At 40.9% G+C, this 27,750-nt stretch overlaps 1 protein-coding gene across 6 annotated transcripts in view; it reads right to left on the bottom strand.

Moving 5' to 3' along the window:
• The window catches only part of KIF16B (kinesin family member 16B), a 261,851-nt gene that overhangs the window by 107,379 nt on the left and 126,722 nt on the right, over window positions 1–27,750 (bottom strand). For all 6 annotated transcript variants that reach the window (XM_090051109.1, XM_090051128.1, XM_090051118.1 and 3 more), the window contains 2 exons: window positions 21,512–21,594; window positions 21,226–21,314 (listed from right to left, as the gene is read on the bottom strand). In XM_090051109.1, the coding sequence (XP_089907235.1) occupies window positions 21,226–21,314; window positions 21,512–21,594 (172 nt within the window). The remainder of the gene's footprint in view (window positions 1–21,225; window positions 21,315–21,511; window positions 21,595–27,750) is intronic.

The raw sequence follows: 27,750 nt of genomic DNA, 5'->3' as shown, positions 1-27,750 counted from the left end.
GTGTATTTTGTGTGTGCGATTATTCCAGTTCAAGTACAGGACTTGACACTTGTCCTTGCTGAATCTCTGGATCCAAGTGTCTGCAACTCCACCCAGCTTGGTGTCACCCACAAATTTGCTAAAGGTGTATTCAATACCATCATCTGAATTATTAATGATGATTAATACTGGATCCAAGACAAACCTGTGGGGAACCCCACTTGATCTATCCTTCCAGCTAGATGCTGAGCTACTGAAGACCTCTCATTGAGCAAGATGATCCAGCCAGTTACGCATCCATGTTATAGTGTTTTCTAAAGGTGCACCAACATATCGGCCAGGGCTTCACTTGGAGCAGGCAGGGGCAGGCCAGGTTCAGGTGTGTGAGGCCCACTATTTTTACAGAAGCCTTCAAAACTAACAGAGTGAATTGATAAGACCAGTATAGAACACCAACCAAGATCAGTGACCTGGCCACAGGTGCCTATACCTGGTAGGAAGTTGCACTAATTGCTGAGAAGTAGGTTGTGGAGGGGCGTGGGGGGGCACATGCCCTCTCCCCCGAGATCAGCCTCCACCGGCTTCTGTGGGTAGTCGCCACTCACCACCCTGTTGCCAACACTGCCACACACAAACTGTGCCCTCTAGTCTCAGGAGGCACCAATCACCCATGATGTCAACTAAATATGTTTTAGTGACTGGTAAGAATTGGGATGTGTCTGCTGTAACATGAAGTTCTTTTGATCAGTGCATAAAAAAAAACACTAGACCCAGGAACCCTGAATATTTGGGGTTATGTTCATGCCTGTACCATGCCATCAAAAGACCCGGCTACCACCATGTACCAATTTACTTGGCCATGGATCCTAGTGCCTAGCCTTGTTTGTGGACAATAAACCATTCAAACTGAGGGAGACTGACAAGACCAGTGACACCAAATTACCACAGGAGGTTGTAGAGGCAGATAGCATAGCCAGGTTAAAAAAGGGACTAGACAAATTCACAGATGACAGATCCAGTAATAACAATTAAATACAACCGGCAGGAATGTATGCTCATACACCTCTAAGCCAATGACGGTAGATGTCAGGGAGGGATACAGTATTGCTGATCACTCCAAAGATCCCCTGGTCAATGGTATCCCCCTAAAGCAGGGTTTTCCAACTTTTGAGTGACTGGGGATTGTAGGCTCCCCAACCACAAACTGTGGGGGCCATACATCCCCAGACTGCATGCCACACTGCAACACCTAGGCCTTCCTATGCTGCAGGGCAGGCACCTAAGCATACTAGGTTGTGGGTGACCAGGTCTGAAGCCGCTCTAGAACTGAGTTGCCAACAAAGGTCAAGAGAAGCAAGCAGAATCCAAGAATAAGCTAGGTCCAGAAGTGGAGTCAGAGTGCAAACTGGAGGGAACAACAAAGCAATCTGGGATCAGGTTGAGCCATGTTGCCCAGACACTTAACGTTCCTGCACAAGGGTTTATGTGGAGAAAGTTCTGGCCAGACTGGGCCCCAGATACAAGTCCACAGACTGACACTTGCCCTCACCCCTCTCACTCCCACAGTGTACTGGACTGACATTCCCATTTTGTACCACATGGGGCCACACTGCAACAGGCAACTGGCACTACATTACACTAGACTGCCACTCAATATGGGATTCCTGGGTCTCCAAGCTCACCATTCAGAACCTTCCTTAGCCCCATAGAGCGGGGAAGTCTGGAGATTCCAATAGCAGCAGCAGGAGAACAATGTTCGAGAGTTCTGTTCTAAAGCTTCTACTCCTGTCACTGTTGGTGATCGAGTGCTGGGCTATATCGACTACTGTCTTATGTCCTTATGTTCTTAAGTCATCCCAAACTTGTTCTTCCACTACTCCTGGCTGCTTATCTCCTTCCAGATCTTTGCCAACTGAGTTCATCATCTGTCAGTTGACCTTATCAGTCAGGACTACAGTAAAAAAGACATTAAAAATAAACCAGCCTTCTGTGTACCATTTGCAACTAGGCTACCTTCTGCATTTAGTATGGGACCTATACTTTCCATGGTATTTCTCTTACACTTCTGACATACTTGGAGAACCCCTTTTTAATGCAGTTTACATCTCTTCTCAACTGCATCTCAAATTGTGCTTCAGCCTTCCTAATTTTCTCCCTGCACACCCATGTAATACTCATCCCTAGCAATATGACAAAGGTTCCACATTTTGTAGGACCCCCCTTTAAGTTTCAAAACTGGTTTTACTTGTTTCATATATTCTTTGTAGTGTTATATAAAACACCTATGAATAGGTTCATATAAAACAAATTAACTAACACTACAACCAAGTATATTAGAACATTTAATTCAGATCTGTTGCAACTTAGGATCTGTACATCAGTTAGTTCCTAAACAGTAAATAAACAAAAATACACTATAATATTAATTAGTGACAGTTGTAGTTAAATGCATTTTAATGTAATATGACTCCAATTATGTAGACATAGTTTGAATTTACATACATTTTAATATTTCTTTCAAAAATAGTAAAAATAGTCACTACAGACAGTGAGCATACCACAAGTGTAGCATTTTTAGGATCATGAAACCACACTCTACATACCTTGCCTTAGTTAATAAATTAACAAATACCATAATCAAAAACATATTGAGAACAGAAGACATTTTACATTACTTTTAAAATAAAAGATAAATAACTCAGGATAAAGGCTGTCCTTTCTTCTATACAATCCTCATAGTGGAATTTAATCTGATCATTATTTGGAATAAAATGGTCACCATTAGCTTAAAAAATATATTACACAAGAAGGGATAAATATTATGGATAAGCTACACAGAAAAGGAACCCAATTTTACTAGGACAGTATCACAACAAACTAATTTACACAACATGAAAGTGTGAGCTGCTACTGATGTACATCTATCTATCTATGAAAAAGTAAATGCTGGCAAGACTACAAAGATGTTACAATGCTATTTCAGCAACCCAATTTATATGGTTAATAAAAAAGCTAAATCCATGACAAGACCAAGGTTTCTCATGAGCAGTTTTAGAGTTACAGTAAAGTGTAACTTATACAAGGTCCACAAATGAAATCTTCAACATAAATCTATGAGCAAAAGCTCTATTTTATCCAAAGCTTATTAGCTGAAGTAGTGTTCCATGACACTGGATTAGAGACAGAAGTTGGGCACAAGCTGAGTATTTTCGATGTTAAGCCAAATTTTTATTCAACATAGAAATACTTTTGGCAGTTCAACAATCAAACTAAGAAAACACTGTTTGAAGACATAACTAAACTAACAATACCCAGGCATGACTTTCACAGGGGACAAGAAAACGTGAAATCTAGAGACGTATAATTATACAAAAATCTATGGGTTATCTACTTCTAAGGCACAACATTTTTACTGTGTAAAAAATTAAAAGAAAAAGGCGCTTTTCTGAAAAAAATATATAGAAAGTACAGCAAATCCTATAAATTATCCAACATTTAGAAACTGTTACCACACAATGGTACCTGACATGGTGGGGTTATAGCCTCTTTTACATGCACAAGGATCTGTTTCAACTGAACAACAAACAACAGTCATCAGTATATATGCCCTGACCCTTAAAATGCAGATGGTGAAACAAAAGCAGAATTCTATTCTAAACTTGACTAAGTGCTGTCACCCATCCCCAAAGAAAGTAAGATAATTCTTCTTGGGGTTTTCAATGCTAGGGTGGGCAGGGAGTCTGAAATATGGAAAGGAAAGGGTGGGAAAAGTCAGTTCAAATGGAATTCTCTTCCTGAGCAAATATTCAGGATGTGCCCTCAATCATGGATGTGCTCCTGCTCAAAACATGGGTACCTGATTGACTACATGGGAGTGTTGTGGCATCCATATCACCAGCACAGATAACTGCTGATTGATCATGGTGTGATACTTCTATCAGATCCATTTCTATCACCCCAAAATAATGTAAACAAAAGAAGCAACCAAAGAAGAGTTCAATATCAGCTTCTTGAAAGACTCTGCTAAAAGCAATAAACCCCAGCAGTCTCAGTGAGAAACTCTCCAACCCTGATTATCTCAGCACCATTTATCACTATGAGAGTCTCAAGAAAAGCAAATCACAAGGCATGCAAAGAACACTGAGATTTCTCCACAAAGAAACATCAGAACTTGCTCAATAAGAATGACAGAGAAAGACAAGCTCTTACTGACTGAAAAGGGAGAGCCTTCAAAGTTTGGCACAGTGGCATCAACTCCAAACAGATCAAGACACTTACCAGCACATTAAAACTGAGATGCAGAGGAAAATTAGAGAGCAAAAGAACAAGTGGGGTGTGACAAGTGGGCCTTCCCTGGACCAGTGCCAGTGCTGGTTACTCATCTATCTTTGGGAAAGCCGCTTGCCTTACTCGCCTGCCATGCCTTGTTGTAAAGTAACTGAGATGCTAATTAGGCAGGAGATTGCCTTTCGTGCACCCTGATGTCAAAGGGTGGTACACACACAACTCCAATCTTCCTTTATCATGTCCCATGCCTCACAGATGACACCGCTGAGCTGCTCTATGATCTGGCTCCAGGCTGGGCCAAACTCAGTTCTTTGTTAGAGCTCTCACATACTTCCCTGTTCTAGGCCTCATTCATACCGTCCCGCTCTCGCTGGGGCCTTGATCACTCCGCACTCCCTCACAGGACCTCTTGCATTCATACCCTGCACCAGGCCACATTCACATTCATCAATCAGCCTGCTTCCTTGAGCGACTGCGCAGGCCATCAGGCTTGTCTCTTTACTTCTTGCCCGGCCCTGGTGCAGCCTTTTGGGCCTCTCCCATGACCGTCATCTGCACAGTGAATAGGCAATTTGCCAAACACTGGGATGACTCCACCCCTAACCCTTCACTGGATGACTCAATCCATAGGTTCCCTACTTGAGGACAATCACTTGCCTCATCTATTTGTGTTTCCCTCTGAGCCACCTGTGATGGCCAGAACCAAAGGGGTTAATAAGCAACTGATAGCAAAAAAAGATCTGCTTCTTGAAAGTATTTGGTAAAGGCATACAGTTTGTCCTTTGGCTAGGACAAAGCTTGCAAAATTGTTTCCCACAGATGTAACCTGTCTGTCAGAAGCATAACCGTAATGTTAAATTTAACAGTTTGTACTAATAATAAGACTAACATGGGCCCCAAGAAGCAGAACTTGAAAACAAAACTGCAAACTTAGCTGATCTAATAATTTTTGCTTAAAGGTCAGTAAAATTGACAAAACTAACCACGAGGTATAATTAACACGTTTCAAAAAAATTCCAAGTGAGTTGAACTTAGGTGGGGGAAAAGGCTAATCTCAGACCCCAAAGTGATATGGTGTGATTTGCTTATTGGGTAAACCCAAGCTTAGGCAGTAACCTATTATAATAATTTCTAATACCTTTTAACCCCATAGGGTAACAGCTGTAGAGTAAGATTGTGAGTGGCTCTAAAGCCAACAGATTAGCATAAGACAGGATATTAAAAAAAAAAAAAAACACTTATGTCAGGTGACCAGTAGGAAGGACGGAACAGAATGGTCATTGCTGTTCCAAGCCCAGACTCCAAACTCCCAGTGTGAGCAAGGACCAGATCCTGACTGGGGGACCTTCCCCAGTGTTCCCTCTGAAAGCATGGATCAGGGACGCTTGACTTCGCTAGATCAATTTGATGTGTACCTGGCACTGAGGGACTATCGATAAGTTGCCAACTAAGTGGGAACTCTTTGTTAATTTGTCTGTCTGTTTTTATTATCACTGTCAATTTTTAACTTTTATTGTTATAGTCTGTTTATTAGCTTAATTATTAACTGTTATACGTGTAAACCATATTTTGCTGCTTAAACATATTTTTGTTGCTATTTTGCTGCTATAAGTAAAATGTAACTTTACTGTTATACGTGAAACTTGTCTTTGCTTCACTCCCAACAACGCCTCCTTGATCCCAAACCAAACAGCCCAGTGGCTGATACAGTTGCAGCACCCAGTCAGCCTGCAACTAAATTGATACACTCACAGTGCCCAGCTGATTGTAACAGCCACCTCACTCAGCCTCAGGCCCACTTGCAGACTCAGGCGTCTGAACACCTTTCTGGGGCTCAACACTTCCCCCCCCCCTCCACCTCTGGGACCTCAACACTCACCCCCTCTCTGGGGCCTCAGGGTCTTACACCTCCTCAATACTCCCATGGGCGTGCCTGGCCCCACTATCCACTCTGGGCTCAGGTGCCTGTCCCTAGGTGTGTCTGGCCCTACTCCCCTCCAATTTTAATAACCCACTGGCTGGTGGGTGTTGGGGTTTTCAGACATCCCTACATACCTTTCACTGGGGAGGTAACTGGCCTGGCATTTCTGGGAGACTGTCCCACCATGGACAGCTCCACCAGGCCACCCATACCTGGCAGGATGCAGTTTTTGGTCTTACCCAGAACCAGGAGCCTCCTGGCATCCCCAACAGTTCCTGCTCTTACCTTTAACATGTTCCATAAGCAGCGACTCAGCCAGGTGTTGTTACTCCTTCGGCTTCTTGCAGCAAAATGCTGGATCAGCCCTAAGAGCCTGGATCTAAAGTGGCTGCCTCATCAGAGCTAGCCCGCACCTGCCGGCTGCCTGCTCCCAGCTCTTAAAGTGGCAGACATCAAAGGTGTTCTGCTACCTACCTTCTCCCTTAAAATGGCTACTAAGCTGGGGAGGGGGGGAGGGGGAGAGGGAACCTCACTGCTGCTCTCCACGCAGGCTCCTCCGTAGTCTGCAATAGCCCTTAACTGATGAGCACCCCAATGGTATTCTGCCACGTGGGAGAAGAACAAAACAGAAGAGATTCAAAAGTTTGCTGAAAGTGTAGTTTTTCAGTGTAACCAAAGCCATCTATGAGCCAGCACACAAGTGGTCATGTCTCTGAGGTCCAAGGAATGAACAACGCCCTTTGAAGACAGCTTCATTACCAACGCACAGTGGAAGAAGCACTTTCAAGAGCTCTGGAACAGAGATTCTAATGTTGAAGGCAATTCCACAGCACCCCATCAAGGATTACCTTGAACCAATTTATTAAGAGGCCTTGAAAGCCATCAAGTAGATAAAGAACAAAGTATGTGGTCCTGATAGAATAACAACTGAAATTTATCAGGAAGGTGGAAAATAGCTCTCTTGCCAAACACGCATTGCTATTATGAAAATCTGGAAACATGAACACCTTCCCAGTGACTAGAGATGTCAAAATTGTTACCATATTGAAGAAAGGAGATAGATCAGATTGCTGCTATCACTGTTGTATTGCACTCCTCCCAATAGCTGGGAAAACCCTTGCCTGTATTCACCTCAATAGACTCACTTTCCTCACTGAGGAGATTCCACCTGATTCTGTATGTGATTTCAGACCACAGAGGTACAGTACACATGGTCTTTATTGCTAGACAGCTGCAGAAAAAGTGCTGAGAGCAACATCATACTCTTCACATGGCCTTCACTGACCCAGCTAAGGCCTTTAATTCAACTGACAGAGAAGCCCTAATGAACATTCTGATGAGTTCTGGATGCCTGCCAACATTTATTATTATCAGACTCTTTCATGATCACATGACAGTAACCCTCCTAAGGAATGGCTTAGAAATGGACCCTTCCACAATTACAAGTGGAGTCAAGCAAGCATGTATAACTGCACCAACACTCATTTCCACCTGTATCTCAGCTATTTCACGTTTGTTGCTGATAGACTTCCATCTGGATTCAGTACCCAGGGTCACATAGATAGGAATCTCTTTAATATCAACTAGTTACATTCCAAATCCTGGAAAACTAACACCTCCATTACCGATCTTCAATACAGTTAGATGGCAATCCTTAGAAGAATATTGAGCAAAGTGAGACTACTCCCCTACCTGGGTCCCCTTACCTAAAACGTAAACACAGACAATATTCACCATTGGAAAATCTGCCAGTACAGCCTGTGGAAGTCTCCAAACCTGTCTTTAATGATCATGACATCAGGGCCCAAACCAATCTTCTCATATACCAGACTGCTGTCAGCCCTACCCCTGTCATATGGGTATGAAACCTCGACATATTGGAAATACTTGAAAACTCTGGAACATGACTATCAGCAATGTCTTTGGGAAAGTCTCCAACTGGAAGGACAGAAGAATGAATGCCAGCATTCTGGCTCAGGCAAACACCACCAACATTAAAGTCATGTGTATATGGCACCAGCTCTGTTAGACAGGGCATATCATGAGGATGCCTGACAACTAGCTCCCAAAACAGATCCTATACTCCCAACTCACTGATGGTCACCACTCTAGAGGTGGGCAAAATAAGACATTCAAGGACACCTTGAAGGCGAAGCTAAAAAAAAAATGCAATATTAACATCAGCACCTGGGCGACTCAAGCACTGAATCATTCTCATCGGTGTCATGATGTACAACAAGGCACTTATTATTTGGAGCAAGCTCATCTCACTGTGGAGGTGGATAGAAGAAACAAAGGGAAAATGTTGTGACCTGACATCACCAGAATTTACTTCTTTCTTCCAGAACTATTTGCCACTTCTCCAGTGGAATTTACAGATCTTGAATCAGCTGCCTCGGTCCTCTATGGTACTCACTGATGACTCCTCTGTTTACCAGACGACTGTCATCCTCGCATTGAGGAAGTGATGCCAACGATGACTTCAGCTCCAGTATCTTTCCTGACCAAAGAGTCTTCATGTCAGTGGACAGAGTTCCTGAGCAAAGTAGATACAAAGGTGGCCAGATAGCTTTGATGGTCCACAGACCATTTTCCACCTCTTTTGGCCATTAAGGCAATAGAGGTAATTCGCCATTTTAATTATTTCTCCTTATTCTCTCACATGTCCCCTTTCATAAGGACATGGAAGAGAATATGGAGAAAGCTCCTCAAATTCTCTTTTGCATTTTTTTAACTTCACTTTATGTATATATTGTTCCCTATTTCATTCTTCTTTCATTAATTCCTTAACATTTTCAACTGTTTACTTTTTCACGAGCAAGTAACACCTCTTCAACACCAGGCAGCTTTTTCACACAAAGAAAAAGTGATGTGAGGTCATTCAAAAACCTTGGTTGCAGCAAAGTTTGGTTTCCAAAAGTGCTCAAGTTGTTTATGGAGGGAAAGACTCATTATAGCCCTGAAGAACCCATATTCAAACATAAGTCTTTTGAACCCATAAAACAAACAAATACACACCTACTAAACTCAAGTACTTGTTTTAGAACTTGACTGAAAACTGGAAACAATAAGTGCTCTACAAGTAATGTAAATAAGCGTATACGAGGGGCAAATACAATAATTGTCAAACATTAAGATGTCAGAAGCATTTTGAAGGTATATCAGGAGTAGAAAAACAAATAAACTTACATATACCAGCAATAACTGAAGTTTAAACAAACTAGCCATTTGAAGCTCTCTATATTGCTAGGCTGAATTTACATACAGTTAGAAAATAAAAGTAAGATACACTTTCAAGTGATGTTTCTGTCAAGAAAGATAGAAAGAGAGGACAAGACAGGATCTATTGCATCTTCTTTCCATTCTTTTCTAGGGATTGCTTTACTTTCAAAGCAGTTCCATCTTCTTCCTACTATTTTGTACTTTTTCATTATAATAAAGAAACTTTGCATGCACAGCCAGTAAATCCAGTTACAAGAAAGTGCTTTAACAATCTATTTTGATCATTTCATTTGCATTATAATTCAAATAGTTTTAAAAAGCACATGTGATTTTACATGGCACATCTCACTTTCTGTTAGGTTATTTTTTTCTCTTAGATTTTTTAAATTAATTTATAAACACAAGAAAAAACCTCTGGATTTCAGAAATAGGAATCCAGCACCATTACGGGAGTGAGAAACTAACAGAATACAACTATCACTTATTTGCTATTGTAAAAAAAAGAAAATAGTAACTCCCAGGCTTTTCTGCTACAGATTGTTCCAGATACTTAACCTTACAAGCAGTTTATTGCAAATTACAGAAACTGTGAAGTTTGCTGCTGGTTCTTATCTTATCAAATCTGAGACAGCAGAAGAAGGACTCCAAAAGCAATGAATTTTAAAAATTAGAAGGTCTACTTGAAGATAAGAGGAAAAGGGATACTTGAAGCAGAGAATGCGAGCTATTTTGTTACCCTTTTGAAAGGGTCAAGAGAATTGGACAAATACAGATAACATTTCCCACCTTCAAAAACTGTACTGAAAGTTATGAATTCACTAAGCACATTAACGTATCTTCTACGTATGATTTTGGAAAAGTTTTCCCATATGCTACAAGCTGACTGCAGCTTGAAATATTGATAAAAGAAAGTTTTGAAGTCTTTTACATAAGATACTAGGATCTAAGAAAATGTGATCACCTCCTCTTCCTTGATTTGGTGACCTTTTAAGCCATATGCCACAATTTAATACTCATGCACCAAAACCCTGCCCTAGGCTTCTTAAGATCCTCCAGTATTCTTTACGTGTACCATGTCTTTGGCCTCCCCTTAGTGGTCTTTCTTCCACTCTTGTTGAGAGACCCATCCTGTCAACATGTTAAGTCATGCCTTCACAGGACGTGCCCATACCAACACAGGCTTCAGCTTGTCTCCAACTGGAAAAACCACCAACTCTCTTGCACTTTTTCTGTCATGCAGCGTTCAAACATCTGACCACATCAAAATCTTCATCTCTGTGATGAACAGAAGACAGACTTCTTTTGTGGCTCATAAAGAAGTTCACATAGTACACTTTAATCTGTATGGTAGCATGGGGACAACTGACAACTTGCCCATATTACTTTTCACTGACATCTTTTTTTCCAGAGATAGTTTTTTTGAGATTTCCAAGATCCCACAAGATGGCACGTTGTCCATAAGCACTGATCCAAATTTCTGCTGTCCACAGTTTCAGATGCTTCCGGAACATTATAAAGATATAAGGTATAAATCCTTACACTAAAGCATATATGATGTATAACAATACATCTAACAATTACCTTTTTTTTTAATTACATTTCAGGTCATGAGAATTCATAGCATTGGAAAATCAAACAATGCTATTCAACAAATACACACACAGATTAGTAAGGTGCGTATATCAATAGAAGATACACGACTGGATATATTTCAATGGCCTTAAAATAGTCACGAGACAATCTGGAGCAGGAGGAAACCACGGAACCCAGAAGATACTGCCAACCAAAACACAAAGACACTCAAGAGTGGTGAAATCTTAGAGGGAAAGCTACATATAGATCATTACTATTTTGTCTAAAACTGGATCTCTCTTGTGATTGTTTATGAGTAAAGTGTGATTCATTTGGAAATTCTTCTGCCAATCCGTGGTTTAACGGCTTCAATTTCCTTTTTCCAGAAGAATTAAATCATAAACTAGAGTACCCATAAAGATGGAACATGGTGTACTTCTGAAACTCCTGGATTGGAAGTGGCTGGACAGAAGGGTCACCACTAGTCTTAGTTAGCATAAGACAGCGGGACTATAGGCCTTATTCCCCAGAACAGGTATCAGAGAGAAAGCTTGAACACTTTAAACTAGTCAAGAAATTCTAGCTCATCCGACCCAGGTGACCTATTAAGTACAGCAGTCCAGAATATGCAGGCTAGTTAGAACCCAGGATAAGGGATGCACAGCCAGATCTATTACATCTCCCAAGTGTGGGAAATGAAACCATGCCTCTAAGCTCTTCCTCTCTACAGGATTAAGAGATTGAAAAGGCAGCCTAAGAGAAGACATGACCTTCAGAGGTCATCCTTACCATGTAAATTGAACAGACTGAAGGGAAAAAGATGGTTACAAGGAGGATAACATCTTGTAAGAGACCTACATTTCTTCTAACTATGCAAAAGCAAATTTAGCAGTGTCCATTAAAATAAAGGGGTACTTTATGATTATATGATGATCTTGATGCCATCAAGTGATCTACCTTGAGTAGAAATATTGGGGTTTTTTTTTTAAAACAATGATCTTCTGGCAAGCATCCCTTCTTTTAACACTGACATTTTGTATCCACACTGTGGTTTTCCTACAGTCTTTTCAGGATATCCATTATTAAATTTGACAAATTTGATAAAAAGAAACTACAGCAGATGCATGCACAGCTAAATATTGTAGCTGTTGCAAACTTCTTAATAAGGCTCACTCAACTAATAAAGTTTCTGCCACACATATATGCAGCCTAGAGGCAAATAGAGAAATGAACCCTAGTAATTTGGGGCACAATGTGTCCCAAGAAGGGTCACTCCTCCCACAGCATGCCATAGGCCAAGAACTGATCAAGGGAACCTCTCTGGTGGGAGGGAGGCAGGGTGGCTGAAATAGCATCGTTTGGTGCATCTCTGCTGCCTGTATGTGGCACTGTGGGGAAAAAAAAGCTGCCAGACTCTAAGCTGCAGGAACTGCTGCAAAAGCAGCCAAAGCAGAGACCCGTAGACATCCAGACAACTTTTTGACTATACTTTCCATGTTCTGATGCATTTTTTCATCAAGCTGTTTGTTTCAAACACCTCCCTCTTTGCCTTTCTCATCACCTTAATTTACCTTCTTACCTGCCTTCTTACCCTCTTCTCCCTTGCCCTGTCCCTCTGCTTTTATGCTGCCTTTTCTTTCAGTTTAGCTTGCCTTCTCTTAAGAAACCCCCAAATAAGGTTGGTCACTATTGTATTGTTCCCTCCATTTGTGTAGATCTTTGTTACATCTCTTCCTCCACTCTGACTCTATCTTGTTAATGTAAGCATAAGCTCTCTGCAGCAGTGATCACCTTCTACTCTGCATTTGTTTGCTGCATAGCCGAATGGGGCCCCACGTGGCTGCTTCACAGGCACAACAGTAATAAAAATGATTAGCAATAAAAAATAGATGCCAACGCATTTCCATTTCGGATGACTAGCCCTGATCAGCCTAACTTCACTGCCTGAACATTTCCTCACCAGTTCTGAGTCTCAGTGGCAGACTCTGCAAGGAAATCACACTTTGTTTGTAGAAGGGTTTTCAAGAATAAAAGCTTACATTAAAAATGTGCATATTTTATATACAGAAAGACATAAAAAAAGACATTAAAAGATAATTAAATCTGAAATATCAAGCGCTTAAGAAATGTCGTATTTAAAATGGCCTTAATAATGCAATTTGATATTGTCTTAAGTCACATGATCCCATGCTATTTTGTCTATACTTCTGTGTTTCATTCGCTTACAGCATGGGTGGACCTACTCTTAGAGTAAATCAGAGTTGGGGAACAAAGAAGACCATTATCTGTAGCAGCCCTGCTTCAACTGCTGCAAAAATAGGAAGATGTGTAGGGATGTGGCAGGATTACATAAAGGGAAAAGCATGCTTAAGACCAACAGGAGGCTGCCTTGGAGAACTGAATTCTTTCCCTAACTCCACCCCAGAGTTCGTATAAGCTATCAACATTGGGTAAAACACTTAAAACTTCACATAGGCAACCATTCCTTGCCTTCCACCATTTTCTATGTGCCTGACTTGACAATCCAAGGCCTGATTTGCAAAACTACCAACCACTAATAGCTACAACAGCAGTCACTGGAAAATGAGCTCTGAACACACAAAGTGCTTTATTGCATTAAGCATTCTGAAAAATCAGATACAATGCGTCTCAAATCAGGCACACAAATACCTTTGATTGATACCTTTGACTCTGTACCTCTGTTCCCTATCTGCAAATGGGATACTGCTCCCTCAGCTCACAGGTATGCTATGAAAATAATTAGTATTTGTGAAGCATGGAGACACTCCAGCAGTTACAGGGGAAATTAATCCTCAGAGTAGGCTTTTATTTATGCAAACCTGGGGTTGCACACTGGACAACAAAGAGAAAAACTACTGAATAGCTGCTCATCAATCCATTTTGTGGAATAAACAAGAAGGGCCCTGTGGAAAAACAGTATGTGATCACATAATTAAGGCCAGGTATCCTAAAGCATGTATACAAGAGAGCTGAATTAAAATTGCTTAATTTATGTGCTTGATGCTACAACATTAGAAATATTCTTTATTGGGGGGAGGTTTATACTTGTTGAGCTTGGATAACGTAAGGGCTTCAAGGAAAATCTTAAGAAACCTTAATATCCTGCTTTGTAATACAATTGTTCAACCTGTTCTTTTACATGGATGTGAATCCTGGATGCTGACAGAGGCAAATGGAAAAAGAGAAATTGGAAAAGGTTTGAAAATGAAGTGCTAAAAAAAATATTTGGTACAGTATAAGAAAATGGAAGTATGAAGAAAACATAATCAAGAGTTTGTGGACCTTACAAAATACCTGAGGTCTTGAGCAAGGTAACACTGCAGAGAATGAAATGAGCAGGGCATATCATAAGAACTGATGAGAGAAGGCATGTGAGGCAGATTTTGGCAGCTGAGATGAAGCGCATCAAACCTCAAGGCAAACCAAGCCAATAATGGGAAGTTAAAAAAACTGGTCTGGAAGGGACAAGTGAAGATGTGGCAAGATGAAAGCATGTTGCACAAGATAAGGGGAGATGGAAGGCTGCATTTAAGGTGGTTATAGGCTCCTGAGGCTGTGAGACCAAAGAGCGAGACAGTGAGAGAAAGAGAGAGAGAGGGAAACGTCAAAAAAAATTTTTTTTAATTGTCATGTAGTATGCTGACACTGATCCAGGTCAGAAGGATTAGAACCTGCACAGATCTCTGCCACTTGAACTGGTATAGTGACCGATAACAGAAATAGGTTGTCATCCTCATGAACTAGCACCAGAGGGGAAAAGAACACATGCTACTGTGTCCCACAGTAGTGACCAACAACAGAGAAATGGTGATTTGGGAGACTTGGAATCTATTCCAGGCTCTGAAAGGAAATGTATCTAATGGGCATGCCTGACGCCTCTAAGCTAAACCCCATGTGTTGACTTTGCTAGTTACCCTGCCCTTCTCACCTCAATATTAGATTAGTTCAACGGTCTTCATTTAAGATGAATAGACACCATGCAGAAACTGAAGCCAGTGTACCAAGTGATAGTTTGTTTGATAAGTAGTGTCACCTATAGAGAAGCACGCTTTTCTGTTCTGCAAGCTGTACTGCATGCGCAGCTAACTTGCTCTTTTCATACGGTAATTTTAAAACCAGTGTCTGAAACTATAAAGCTCTACATGGTTTGAATCTAGGTTATTGAAGGCACTAAATACTCATCTAGCATAAGGCTGCGACCCACAAAGCTGCTCAAGCTGGAGATTCCTAAGTTTAAAAGGGGCTGTTTCTAAGGAGCTGTACATAAAGGAAAGCAATCATGGTGTATGTTCCCCCTTGCTAATATAAATGTGGCTTGTTTAAGGAGTGCTTCAAACTAAAGGTTCATCTTCTGTCTGTACTAGGAAGAGATTTGATGGGTAAGAGACTCAAAGGGGCTTTCATGAGTAAAAGCAGTCAGATTTGAAATGTTTTATCACAAATATATTTTACTGTAAGTTGTTTTGAGCCTTCTTTTGGGGAGGGCATAAATTAAATGAAATCTGGACAAACAGTAACTTTGTATCATTAGTCCATATTATAGAAAAGGACTGCATACTGAACAGGAGTCAACAGTGTGCTATACTTGCAAAAAACCCAATTGCATACTGGGACATTTACCAGAAGTGCCATATGCTAGACACAGGAACTGATTTTCAACTCTATTCAGCACCAGTGAGACCGGACCTAAAGTAAGAGTTTAAAGAAAAGTGACAAAAATGATTAGATGTTTAGAAAATATGACATATGAGGAAAGGTTAGACCTTCTCTTCTCCGAAGAAGAGAAGACTGAGGCGGTGAGTTGATAACAGTCTTCAAATACCTGAAAGGTGATTCTCTGTGGCTGCAGGGGACAGGGCAAGACGTCCTTGCTGTCTTAAATTGCAGCAAAATAAATTTAGGGTGGATGTTACAAAAAACCTTCTAACTATGCAGGTAGTTAGGCCCTGGTACTGATGACCAAGAGTGGTAGTGGAATCTCCATCACTGGAAATCTTTAAGTGTAGGTTAAACTAATGCTTGGTTGAGATGGTTTGGAGAGAGCTGACCTGACCTTGAGTAGCAGGTTGGACTGGACAACTTCCTTTCATTCCTGTTTTCTGTGAGTGTGGATAGACTGTTGTATTATATGTGGCACTTGTTGTTGTTGTTTCTTCAAAAAAGAGAAATTAAAGCATCTATACCAAAGGATAAGTGTTTAAATTATAAACATGCTCAGCAGTCCCCTACCTCAGCTAAAAATCTCTCTCAAACAGTTACAATGGGGAAAAATTAAAATAGCTTTTATGACTAACAACAAACAACGACTGCTCACAGGCTGACACTCTCCCTCTAATGTAAAACATAAAAAAAAATCCTTGCCTGTGTTTACAAATAGAGCAAAGCAAAACATTTATTTCCAGAAGACAGTTTCACAAAAACTTGACAGGAAAATAAGGATGACACTGTCAGTAACTTAAGTCCATGGCCTATAATAAAACACACGCATAGAGGTTTTTGCAGATATGAATAGTAAGAGGTTCTAGCACAGATCTAGTTCACCTAATATTTCCCCCAGTCAGCAGCAAAAGCCACCACCCAAGAGGAAAAACAGTGCTATTTGGAAAAAATATTTAAACTTACTTCCAGGAAAAATCCTGATATATTAATGGCTTGAATACATTATTCTATGTATATCATCTCTAGGGTTTGAAGACCTTTTAGAAAAGGTAGGAATTCTCTCTATTCTTCAAGATACATTTCCAAAAAAAATGCTTTCCTTTTTTGTGCAGTCTGCTTTAACATAAAGGCAAATATTTCTGTGAGGTGACAGAAGGCATATTCTTTGGGAAGCACGATTTCTCAGCACGTGGAGATGGAACGAACTTTGGAGGCAGAATCATCCTTCAATGCACTCTCCAACTGGGCCTTGTCTGTACTATAAAATGTTACTATAAATAACTGTGAGCAAGACAATGATGAGAAAATCTGTCCTAGTCTACATTGATTGCTAAGTCATGGTCTGTACTGTGCAATACAATATTATTATTCATAGCAGTATTCAAACAGGATAACACTTTGTAGTCTGAAAAAAGCCTTAAGTGACAGAATAGTGCCCAGGAGCATCCAACACACTCATCCAACCCTTTACAAAAATAATCTGAACTTCTGTCAGTAGTAATTTTTGAACTTGTTTTGGGAGGCTAAAAAATATTTCTGCTTTTCAGGTCTTTTCTTTCATTCCTCCAGGAGAAAATAAATGCAAAATTGATACGACGACCATTCAATGTCTTAAGTTCTCTATGGGTGACCTTCTGGTAAAAGAGCAGCCATAATATAGTTGTAAGAAACTATGCAATTTTATGTGACATCCTCAATGTTTAGTGTTTATTTGAACAGAGATTATTGCAAAGGATCCAATTCTCCAAATAAGAAATAGGGTACATCTCTTAATGGCTTTAAGATTTGAACATAATGAAACAGAACTTCACTATTCAAGTGTCAAATCTATTTCTAGTCAAATTTTCAAAAGTACTAAATGATATAGGTATCACAAACTTATTTGCAAATGTGACTTAAGCATTTCGCCACTGGTGTCCAAAGTACCCCTTCAAAAGATGACTGGATTTTCTTCAAATATTTCAATATAATATTAGCTTTTTCAGAGTAATTTTCAACTCTCTCTTTGGAACTACCCCATTTCTTCCCACTTTCATAGCACTTTTTGATTAAATGAAAACAATTGCTAGGTTCTCCAGTCTCTTTCATAATCACACAGGCCTCTGCCACGTTACATATATTACACGCAACTGACTGGTTAAACTGCACAATAAATTTAGACTGGCCACATGTACAAAGTAATTATGATGCCATAAAAAATACCAGCTATAAAAAGAGCTGATCAGCAACAAAGTTAGTGCTTGAAAAAATATAACAACCTTACTGCTGGTTTCTATCCAGCTTTAACCTGAACATTTGGCAGGGCCCATCCTTTGATATCATCATCACTATAGGCTGCTTTTGACAGTTAATGTCTAACTTTCCCCTTTGCTCAGGGTAATCCAAATGGATTATACCAGAGTAGCCAACAGAATTCCCAAATTCCATCAGATACTTATTTCTTATAAGGCTGCAATCTCCCTCCCTCCAGCTACACTGCTCAGAGACCAGGGAAGCCAATGAGATAGATGGGGTAACAGAGACTATGGGGGCTGGTTTTGAGTGGGGAAGAGATGGTGGATAGCAGACAAATCATCCCACTGAAAGCGGCTTTAGAAAAATGTTAATTAGCAGAGATGTTTTGACAGGTTGTGGCAGGGATGCGGGTAGTGTTGAGAAGAGCTCACAAAAAGGCTTGCACAGAATAAATGGGGTAGGGTCAAAAAAGACAGGGGGGACTTCAAGACCAGTAGCCAAATGCAGGGGCCATGAAGAGTTACTTGTATTCCCTGGCATGCAAGCTATATGCAGAACAGCCATTCCCCAATGCAGTAATTTTCTCTTGCTTTTTCACCTCTGCCTCCAGCATAGATGTGACATTCTTGTTTGACTAAAATTTTCAATAGCACTGAAAAGCCAAGGATTTAGGTTCCTAAAATACATATTGTATGGAATTTAGGCGCCTCATCCTAAATAGCTACCTAACGGTTTCACTCATGCGAAGCCAAAATTGTCTAAGTTTCTGCCAGAAAATTTAGGGTGAAATTGCACATTACAATTACATATTAAGAGCACTTAAAAGTTGAATGATCACACATTTAGGCCCATTAATTAGTGCTAAGTGCCTTTTAGGCAGTGGCTTAAGTTATACCACTTTGGATATGGATCATCTTTGAGCTGCTCTACCTAGCTTGAGTTCAATTAATTTATGGGTATTCACCAGAGATAAAGCCATCTCCTCCTTTATTCCAGGAGGAACTGTTCCCAGGTGGACTAGTTATCATCCAGGACTCTACAGCCCAGGACTGACAACTGGAAACCTATGGACAACAGGTGGGTGGGGATGGGGTGCATAGGAAGAGAAGGAAAAGGGAGGATGGGATATAGGGAAGTCAGGGAGGTAGGGGGAGGGGGTGGGTGGGAAGCTGCCAGACTGCTGCCCCTTTCACCGCAAATTGCCCCTCCAACCCTCAAATTACCCTCTACACTCCCCAGATCAAACCCTTGCCACCCTAATTGCCCTTCTGCCCACAGTGATCTGGGGATGGATGGGTCAGCTTGGGACTGGGGAGGTGATTTTGGGGTAGAGGGGCTGATTGTGGGGTAGAGAGAAAATCCAGGGGCTGATGGGGTAGAGGGAGTTTACTTCCTCCCACAGCCAGCACTGTGGCTAGAGCTTGCAAGCAGAGCAGGCATGGAGACTTACAGCCCCAGTTCCCTGCTCACCAGCCTTCTAGCACTAGGTCCGAGCAGTAAACATTACAGAGGGTATTAATCCTGAACATGCAACTGATCGCTAGCACTAGTTAACCTTAACAAAAACCAACATTCTTTAGAATTAACATCTGCTACCTCTAATATGTATTCTTATCCTTACTTAGGCAACTATGTATGTGTGGTTACCCAGGACCCAAATTGCCATCAGCTTGGCTTAGCTGAGTGCCTTATTGCTTACCCCTTGCCTACAATTTCAGATTCACTAACTAGCCCTCTCTGCACCTCAATGGTTCTCATCCTTTTCAGGCTTGAGGCCCCCCCTTTAGAAAATGACAGTTCTTAGTTTTCACTTCTTTTTTGACTACAGAAAAAATAATAGTGCAGTTCTTCTGTTGCAAAGAACTCAGAAAGACCACAACAGATGAAAATGCTTTTGATGCCATAGATTCTTATTTGAAATCTCTTGGTTTATCTTGTGCATCATGTCTGCACACCTAAGAGTGCTAAAATTGTGTGGCACCGGTAGTACCCTTAAAAGGATCCCAAGACACTCTAGGGTGCCATGGAACCCTGGTTCAGGATCTTGTACCTAACCCTCTGATGGGTACATTACAGTACACATGTTCAGAGCATGCCTATCATAGTTCAGCACCACCAAGCACATCTGAAAACACAGCAGCCACCATCATGTTTATTAAAAAAAAAACCACAGGCAGAGCTGGAAAGCAGTACTGTAGAACTTACTACATAGTAACTTAGTGCAAGAGTCAGCAACATTTTGGAGTGGGGGACCACTTCCAATTCAGATGCATCACTGCTACCAGAGCTGTAGTCACAACTTCCTTCCCTACTTATCTCCAGGGCTTCTCCCTGCTGCAGTTACAGCAGCATCTGCAAAGTACCCTGCACCTGAAGCCCCTCACAGAAGACCTCTACTACTGAAATGCCACCAAAATTCCTCTCCTGTCAATCAAGACAAAAGCCCCCCAGTTCCATGGGCTAGATAAAATGGCTGCCCTGGATGGATCTAGCCTATGAACCTTATGTTGCCCACCTCTGGCCTAGTGGTTGAAACCTTTGCCAACACATGGAAAACCTTCTCAGCCTGAGGGAACTCCAACACTTTTCTTCCTTTCAACATCCTCACCACTAGGTTAGAATTAAGGCTATGACGAAGGGACCCTCCAGCTCTCCTAATTAAACTGTGCAAGATTTATAGGGCCACAAAGAATGCAGGCAAGAAGGAGCCTGATTCAGCAACCCAGTAGTATAGATACCCGCCAAGAGCAGGGAATTCTGGGTGGTTTTGGTTCCTTCTTCCAGGCCCCCTTATGCATTTTTGCATTCAAGAGTTATTGGACATCTAAATCCAGGAAGTGGTTTTGGATTGCAAATCCAAGTCTCACCTAGGAACCAAGTGGAGGAAAAAGGCAAAATTTGAGTCACACCCCTCTCTTCAGCCTTTTTTCTCAGCTGACTGCTGCTCAGCACAATGGTTTTGCAAAATCTCATTCCTACATGCCTAAATCAGCCTATTTACATTACAGAGAATACTAAATACTAAACTCATGATTATATAGTCAACTCCTGGAGTTAGGAATGGTAGAGATGCTGAGCATTACCCTTTTTGGAACTGGCTATAGATGACTTAACAACCAAAGTCCCTTACCCAAATGTATTTATAAGCCTGCGGACACTTAGAAGTCTTTGAAAATTTCAACTTGCATCTTCTGGCATATACTGAGTTAGTATAGGAGCAAATTATTTTATTTAAGTTGGTAACATTTAAAAATAAATTTAAACCAAAAACTTTTAAAAAAAAAAAGGGATTATGACTTTTGCATAATTGTTGTTCTCAGTATACTTACCCAGGATTATAAAGCATAACAGCTGAGAGGTTCTCACAAGATTTGGAAAGATCTGTCATGGACAAGCTGAAGGAAGACAGCAATCCACTCTAACAACAGAGAACATAATGAAAATATTAAAGAGCCACTGCTATGCTTACATACATATAATTTTTTCCCACTTGACAAACATGAACTATTTTGATATGAAACAGGGCAAAAAAAATCTAAAGCAGGCAAGATATAGATATATTAGATATAAAATTGTGAAAAGATTTAAATTCCCCAAGTACTCATTTAATCTTACCTTTCTTTTTTCCCTCAGTTTGGCAGCTTCTTTGGGATGATTAAAGCGGAACATATTGGTTCTCCCAAGTAATATAACAGCACCTGGCAAGATAAAAAGCATGCGCGCACACCATGTTATTGACAGCATACAGTACCAGGAGATGCCAAATAATTTTCTCAGTCACTGACGTGAAAGTATCAGCTTCTATAAAGATGAGCAAAAAAATCAAAAACCATATTTTGACAACTAAGCTTTATAAAGATCCGTAGTTAGGGCTGCATTAAAGAAGGGTTGTAAGTATATAGCTTATTCCTCTTTGCTATTATATAGAATACAAACATTTTTTAGAAATATATAACTAATCATGACTGGATGATTTTAGCCAGTAACAAATAGTGGAAGCAGTAGTAGGAGACTCCTGGCACTGCTTTACCTAGATATGACCCAAGTCTCTTTTGGAAAGATTAGTTCTGTAGGTGGAGGGTTTTCTTCCTGAAAGGTGGCAGTGCAATGGGAACGCTTAACTCAAAGAGTCAGCATTCAAACGTCACAGCAATGTCCTTCAAACACCAGTGACCTGAGCCAAATTCTAATCACCTACTTTGAAGTTAAAGGCTAGGGACAGACATTCAAGAAGCCCAAGCCTGAATTGATTAAATCTTTGCAGGTTAGTCTAACTTGCAGAGACTGAACTGATTTACAAGTGAAGAGACATTCACTTTTGAATCAAGAAATGTGGGCACATGTCTGCAGTGGCTCAGGCTGGAAGCCAGGGGGCACAAGAGCCAGGCCTCAGCAGGACACTATGATTAGGGAGGGGTTAACACTTCCACCCTTCCCTGCACAGTCCCTAGCCAGGATATGCCTGGAGGGGAGGAGGAAGCAGCTGTTGCCAAGCTTCCCCACACTCCTCAGGGGGCAGGGAATGTTGCCAGCCCCCAGCCCCTGGCTAGCACTCTGAGGTCAAAGAGGGATGGGGAGAGGGAGGATTGCTTGTGTGGACTGTATGCATCTGTTGATAATATTGAGTTTTTCAATCTCCCTCTCCTTGCTTCTTCATACTGTCTGCAGCAAACTGAAAGGCACTGCATTCATTGCAAACCAGGTCATTTCTCACACCTTTCTGTCCTCTCTTGAATCCTGACATATTGCAGCCTTTGAAGCAAGCAGCAGGCAGCTTATCAAAACACAAAGCTTATCAAGCTCATCAAGAAAATAAAAGCCTATCTCATTAGTTCAAGCTCTTCTTAAACAGCTTTTTTCCAAGACACTTATAAGGAAGACATTACCATTTGACCTGTTGATTAATTCCAAAAAGCTCTAAGCAGACACCATTCTGTCTGCCTTTGTTTCAGTGAAATTGGAGATATACACACACAGACACCTCTCAGCATTAGCTAGCATCGGGGTGGTGTGGCCAGATGCTGGCAGGGGTCCGTGCCACTGAGGTCCCTGCTGTGGGAGAGCAGGGGGATCTCTGCTTCAGCAGCAAGCAAGGGGAAGGTGGGGCAGGGGGCAGCCAGGCAGACTACCTACTGTGCCTGCAATCTCCACCACCTCCTCAGCCAGCCAAAACTCTGGCTAGGAAGGAGAGGGGAGGAGCCAGCCCTGCTCTTTAGTGCAGACAGCGCAGCCCAGGGCTGAAAAGCATGCCAAGATGTTGGGGGACTCTGATTTAAATTAAACCTAGAAGGGGTCTGGGACAAAAGTTCCATAAACCGGTTTGACATAAATCAGTTAAGTCTGATACTACATTCTACCAGGTTTATCTTAAGCCAGTTCTGGCCATTTTGAAACTGGTTTATGTGCACAGAACTTAGGTTCTGTTACAGGTTTAAACCAGGTTCAGTTCACTTAAACCGATTTATGTGCAACTTCTGTCCCTGGCCAAAAGGCCTTCTATCCCATCATTTTTGCTCTTTGCTATTGTGACTTTGGAGGAAAGAACAGTTAATACTGAAATTCAGCATTATCCAAAACTGAATCATTTCATAAAATACATTTAAAAAACTGTAAAGTAAAACACTCCAAATTATTCAGTAAATAATTAAACTCATGAAATACAACTTGTAATGTATTTAATCAATTAGAAATAAAAAAGAATGTACTTTCTGGGCAATTATATAGTGGCAGGATGATTATACCAGGTTGAATCCTACCATAATAAAAATATACATTAGTATTCTTCATTTTACAGCCATGGCAAAATAGCGTCTTCTCAGATAAGCATGAGTACTACACATTTAATAGGAAAGTACCTGCTATAGTTCTCCTGGGGAAGGCTAGGACCAATGGATGCAACCTCCTGGAAGGCCGCTTCAGGCTTAATACCAGGAAAAAGTCCTTCACCGCCAGCGTGTCCAGAGTGTGGAATAAACTTCCTCCAGAGGTGGTGCATTCACCTACACTGGAAGTTTTCAAGAGGAGACTAGACTGTCACCTCGCTGGGGTCAAATATCCCCAGTTGTCTTCCTGCCTACGGTTGAGGGGGGAAGAAGAGGGGCTGGACCCGATGATCTGCAAGGTCACTTCCAGCCCCTAACAATCTATGACTCTACTAAAGGGCTCCACATTAAAACTTGTGGAATTCTGTTATACTTCACCCAGACAAGGTTTGTCAGGATGAAATTCTTCTTCTCGATGTGAAATTTCCATTTTATTAGCTTAATTAAAAACATACACAGAAATGAAGATACAATTTCATATCTATTACAATCACAGTTGATACACTTTCTTAATAATTATAACATAAAAATCTAGGCTCAGTGAAATACTCTCACTGACTTCAAAAGTCCCATACTCTCCTTACTGGCGTCTTCCCTGAATCCAAAAAAGGATTCTATCTTTATTCTATAGTAAATCCATGGTTACAGTATTTAAATTAGATAATCTGTACTTGAAATGTGAATATACACTGATAACATAGTTATACAATTAAAATAAGATCTTGACACTGGATATGATGATCTAATCTGATCTTTTAATTTGCATAAGTTTCTTTCCAGACTATTTAGAAATGTTTAAGTATATTATACTTGGCTACTTAGAAGATCATGGGTATCATAACTTGTAGAATTTCTATGCATTATTAAGGTAATCATTCATAACATGTTTTTAGCTTGCCATTTATTATCTACAATGTATGCCAGGGGTTGTCAACCAGGGGTACACATACCCCTGTTGGTACCTGGAAAGGGACTAAGGGGTACAGTACAGGCAAGTGGGGATGGAGCACCGCTCCCCTCTGTGGGCCACACAGGCACTGCCTGGCTGGCTGGATGCGGTGGGGGGAAGCTCACAGGCGGCGGCTGCCACTGCCATCCACCACCCTGTGCCATCATGTGTAAGCCCCAGCCCGCTCCATGTCCAGCCGTCACCTGCTCCCTCCCACCATAAGTGTACCCAGAAGGGGTACACTCCTTAAAACAAGGTTGAAAACCCCTGCTGTATACAATGGGCACATTCTCTGACTATAATTTTTCTCCTTTAAACAAGCTTTGTAAAAAAACCTTTAAAAGGTATTTGGTCAGTAGTATTTCTTTCTTGGAAATGCCAAGAGACTGAGTCAAAGTCTAGCCCTCCAGGATGCTAATATATACCCAAGTATGCACCTTCTACACACCCCAGCATACCTCAGTATGCTGCATAGGCAGTATGAGAATCTCTGCTCCAAAAGAGATTTTCAATCTGCAAAAATTAAGCAGAAAGCCAGCATGAAGAAACAGGTATTAATATATTTTCCCCCCATGTGGAACATGGTACATGTTCCAAGTATTTTGGCCAAGGTTACCCAAGAAGGCTTCAAGCAACCTGGGCATAAAATACAGAACTCCTTAGCCCTGGCCAATAACGCAACAAAACACTATCTCCCTGTCACATTTCAATTTGTTACATTATTGTTACAGTAAATGTACATTATATCCTTACTACACTGGCTTTGTTTTAGAGCTGCTGTTGAAATTAATAACAAAAAGCTTAAAATATGTAAGTGCCCTTTACAGGCTATGCCAAATATTGCCCTCATCTCACAGAAAGCTGAAGTCAAGCATCTTTGCTTTCACTTCTGTTTTAACACACCATTGTCTATTGCACTTCATTTCAGTCTAATCTTAAAAAGATTTACCGTTCATAAATCTTTATGTAGGTTTATGTTGCAAAGTCATTTTGATACCATTGCTGTAATTTATGGGAAGCAGTGGGTTGGCCTTCCCCTCAAGAAATGTACTGGGTACACTTTTTATGAAAGCATATTAGAAGGGGGCTCTGCTGGTCATGACCAGAGCAATTTAAGCTGTAAAACTGCTCCACCACTATTTCATATGCTCATAACTTTCCCGAACATTTATCTTTTCTATTCTTGGGCTCTGCCTAAAGGGAATTTTAAGAAAGTGGAAGGAGTGACCATTTCAGCAAAACTCCTTCAGCTGATTTCAAATGAGGATAAAAATTCTTTAAAAAAAAAAATACTTCCCAACATCCCCAGATGGAAATAACTTAGATAAGTGAACTCACACTTCAGAATTATATGCGACAGAACACTCTGGCCCAAACTGAAAAAAAAATAGTCTCATAAAAGTTATGAACTTGAAACAAGAAAACTAAGAATACAAAGCAGAATACTCATTGTTAGCTGCACCACCAGACTCCTGTCTTAGGTATTTCTATGATCACAGTAGTATCTGAGCATCTCACAATCTTTATCTTCACAACAGGTTGAGAAGTATTACCCCTATTTTCCAAATACGGATTTCCTTTCTACATATTAACATTTTCTATTATAGTAGGGAAGTAAATCTCATATGGCCCCGTGGGCTAAATGGCTGGTGCAGGACCAGTCCACAGACCAGATGAATGGTGTGCAGTTGACCCCACAGTCCAAATCAAGCCAATGTGCCCCCTACCCACTGCCACATGCCAAATCAAATGCCCAAAGTGTTTGCTGCAGCCAGTCTGGGACTGCACTGCACATGACACTCACTCTGACCAGATCAAGATGTGAACCACAAGTGTCACCCACTCTCGCTGGTCTAGGGTATATGCCACATGTAAAATGGGTCCCTGACTTGCTGGAGCAGGCTCTGTGTGCAGCACATCCCAGACTACCCGGAGTGGAGAACCCACAGACCACCTCCTGATCCAGCACCCACTCTGCCCAGTCTAGAACTGTGCTGCACATAGCATCCTATCCATACCATGTGAAGTAGATACTGTGTGCAGCTTGAATCCTGGACCAGCAAGATTGGGGGATGCATGAGGTATGTGGAAGAATTCTGGACTAGCTCTTCGCTAGACCAGCACCAGGGGCAAGATGAAATGGCTCCACAAGCTGGATCTGGCCAGCAAGCTGTAACTTTAACATCCCTGACTTAGATTGTACAACTTTTGTTCCCACTTGAGAGTGCTCACTCAGATCAATGGAAATATTAGGAGCAGAACAAGGAAAAAAAAAAAAAAAGAAAATGCCCAAAACAAAAAGAAACCCCCACATATTTGGATTAAACCAATATCTGTAAAATATCTGCTAAGCAGCAGGTCACATTGTTCAATATTATGTGACCGTATAACACATTGCACGGATGCATTCCAATGGGGAAAGTGTAGCGTCAATGTTGTCATGGAAACATAACTGGATTTGCTATGGGTTTTGCTTTTATTTATTCCTCTTCCTGAATGTAAACCTGCAAAGCAAAAGGTTTATCAGACATTTCAATAGTGAAAAACATGTTCCTACCATTTGTGTAAACCGTATCTAGTAATGTAACTGATTTCTCCCTATTCATATCCAGTATCAACAGCAAGAAAAGATCTGGATGCAAATGGAATGCTCATACTCAGCTCATCACCAAGCCAATCCACACAACACTGAAAAATCTTTTGGAACTATGAAAATACGATGATCCAGACTGAGGATCCAACTGGATTTAAATAGTTATTTTTATTCAAATGCCATAAAAAGAATTGTTTTAACAAAAAAAACTATACTCGAGATGGAAGTTTGCCCTTAAACTATGTCCAGACTGAGACAAGCTTGACATTTGGACTGAAGACAAAAGACAGACTTGAGGATTCAGTGGTGGGGAGATCCTGAGAGATGCTTTTATTAGAAGGCAAAAATACTGTAGTAGGCTATATTTACATACAAAAGGCAAATTAGCTAGAATTTTGTAAATATTTGAAGTGATCTGGAGAGAAGGTGGTAATTAATTGCTATATGTGTTTTTATTTGGGAACTTAACACATTTTCAAATTAATAGTAA

Source organism: Crocodylus siamensis, chromosome 1, assembly GCF_052110815.1.
Source record: "Crocodylus siamensis isolate JL-2025a chromosome 1, ASM5211081v1, whole genome shotgun sequence".
Lineage (NCBI taxonomy): Eukaryota > Metazoa > Chordata > Crocodylia > Crocodylidae > Crocodylus > Crocodylus siamensis.
This window is presented reverse-complemented; position numbering and strand designations above follow the sequence as displayed.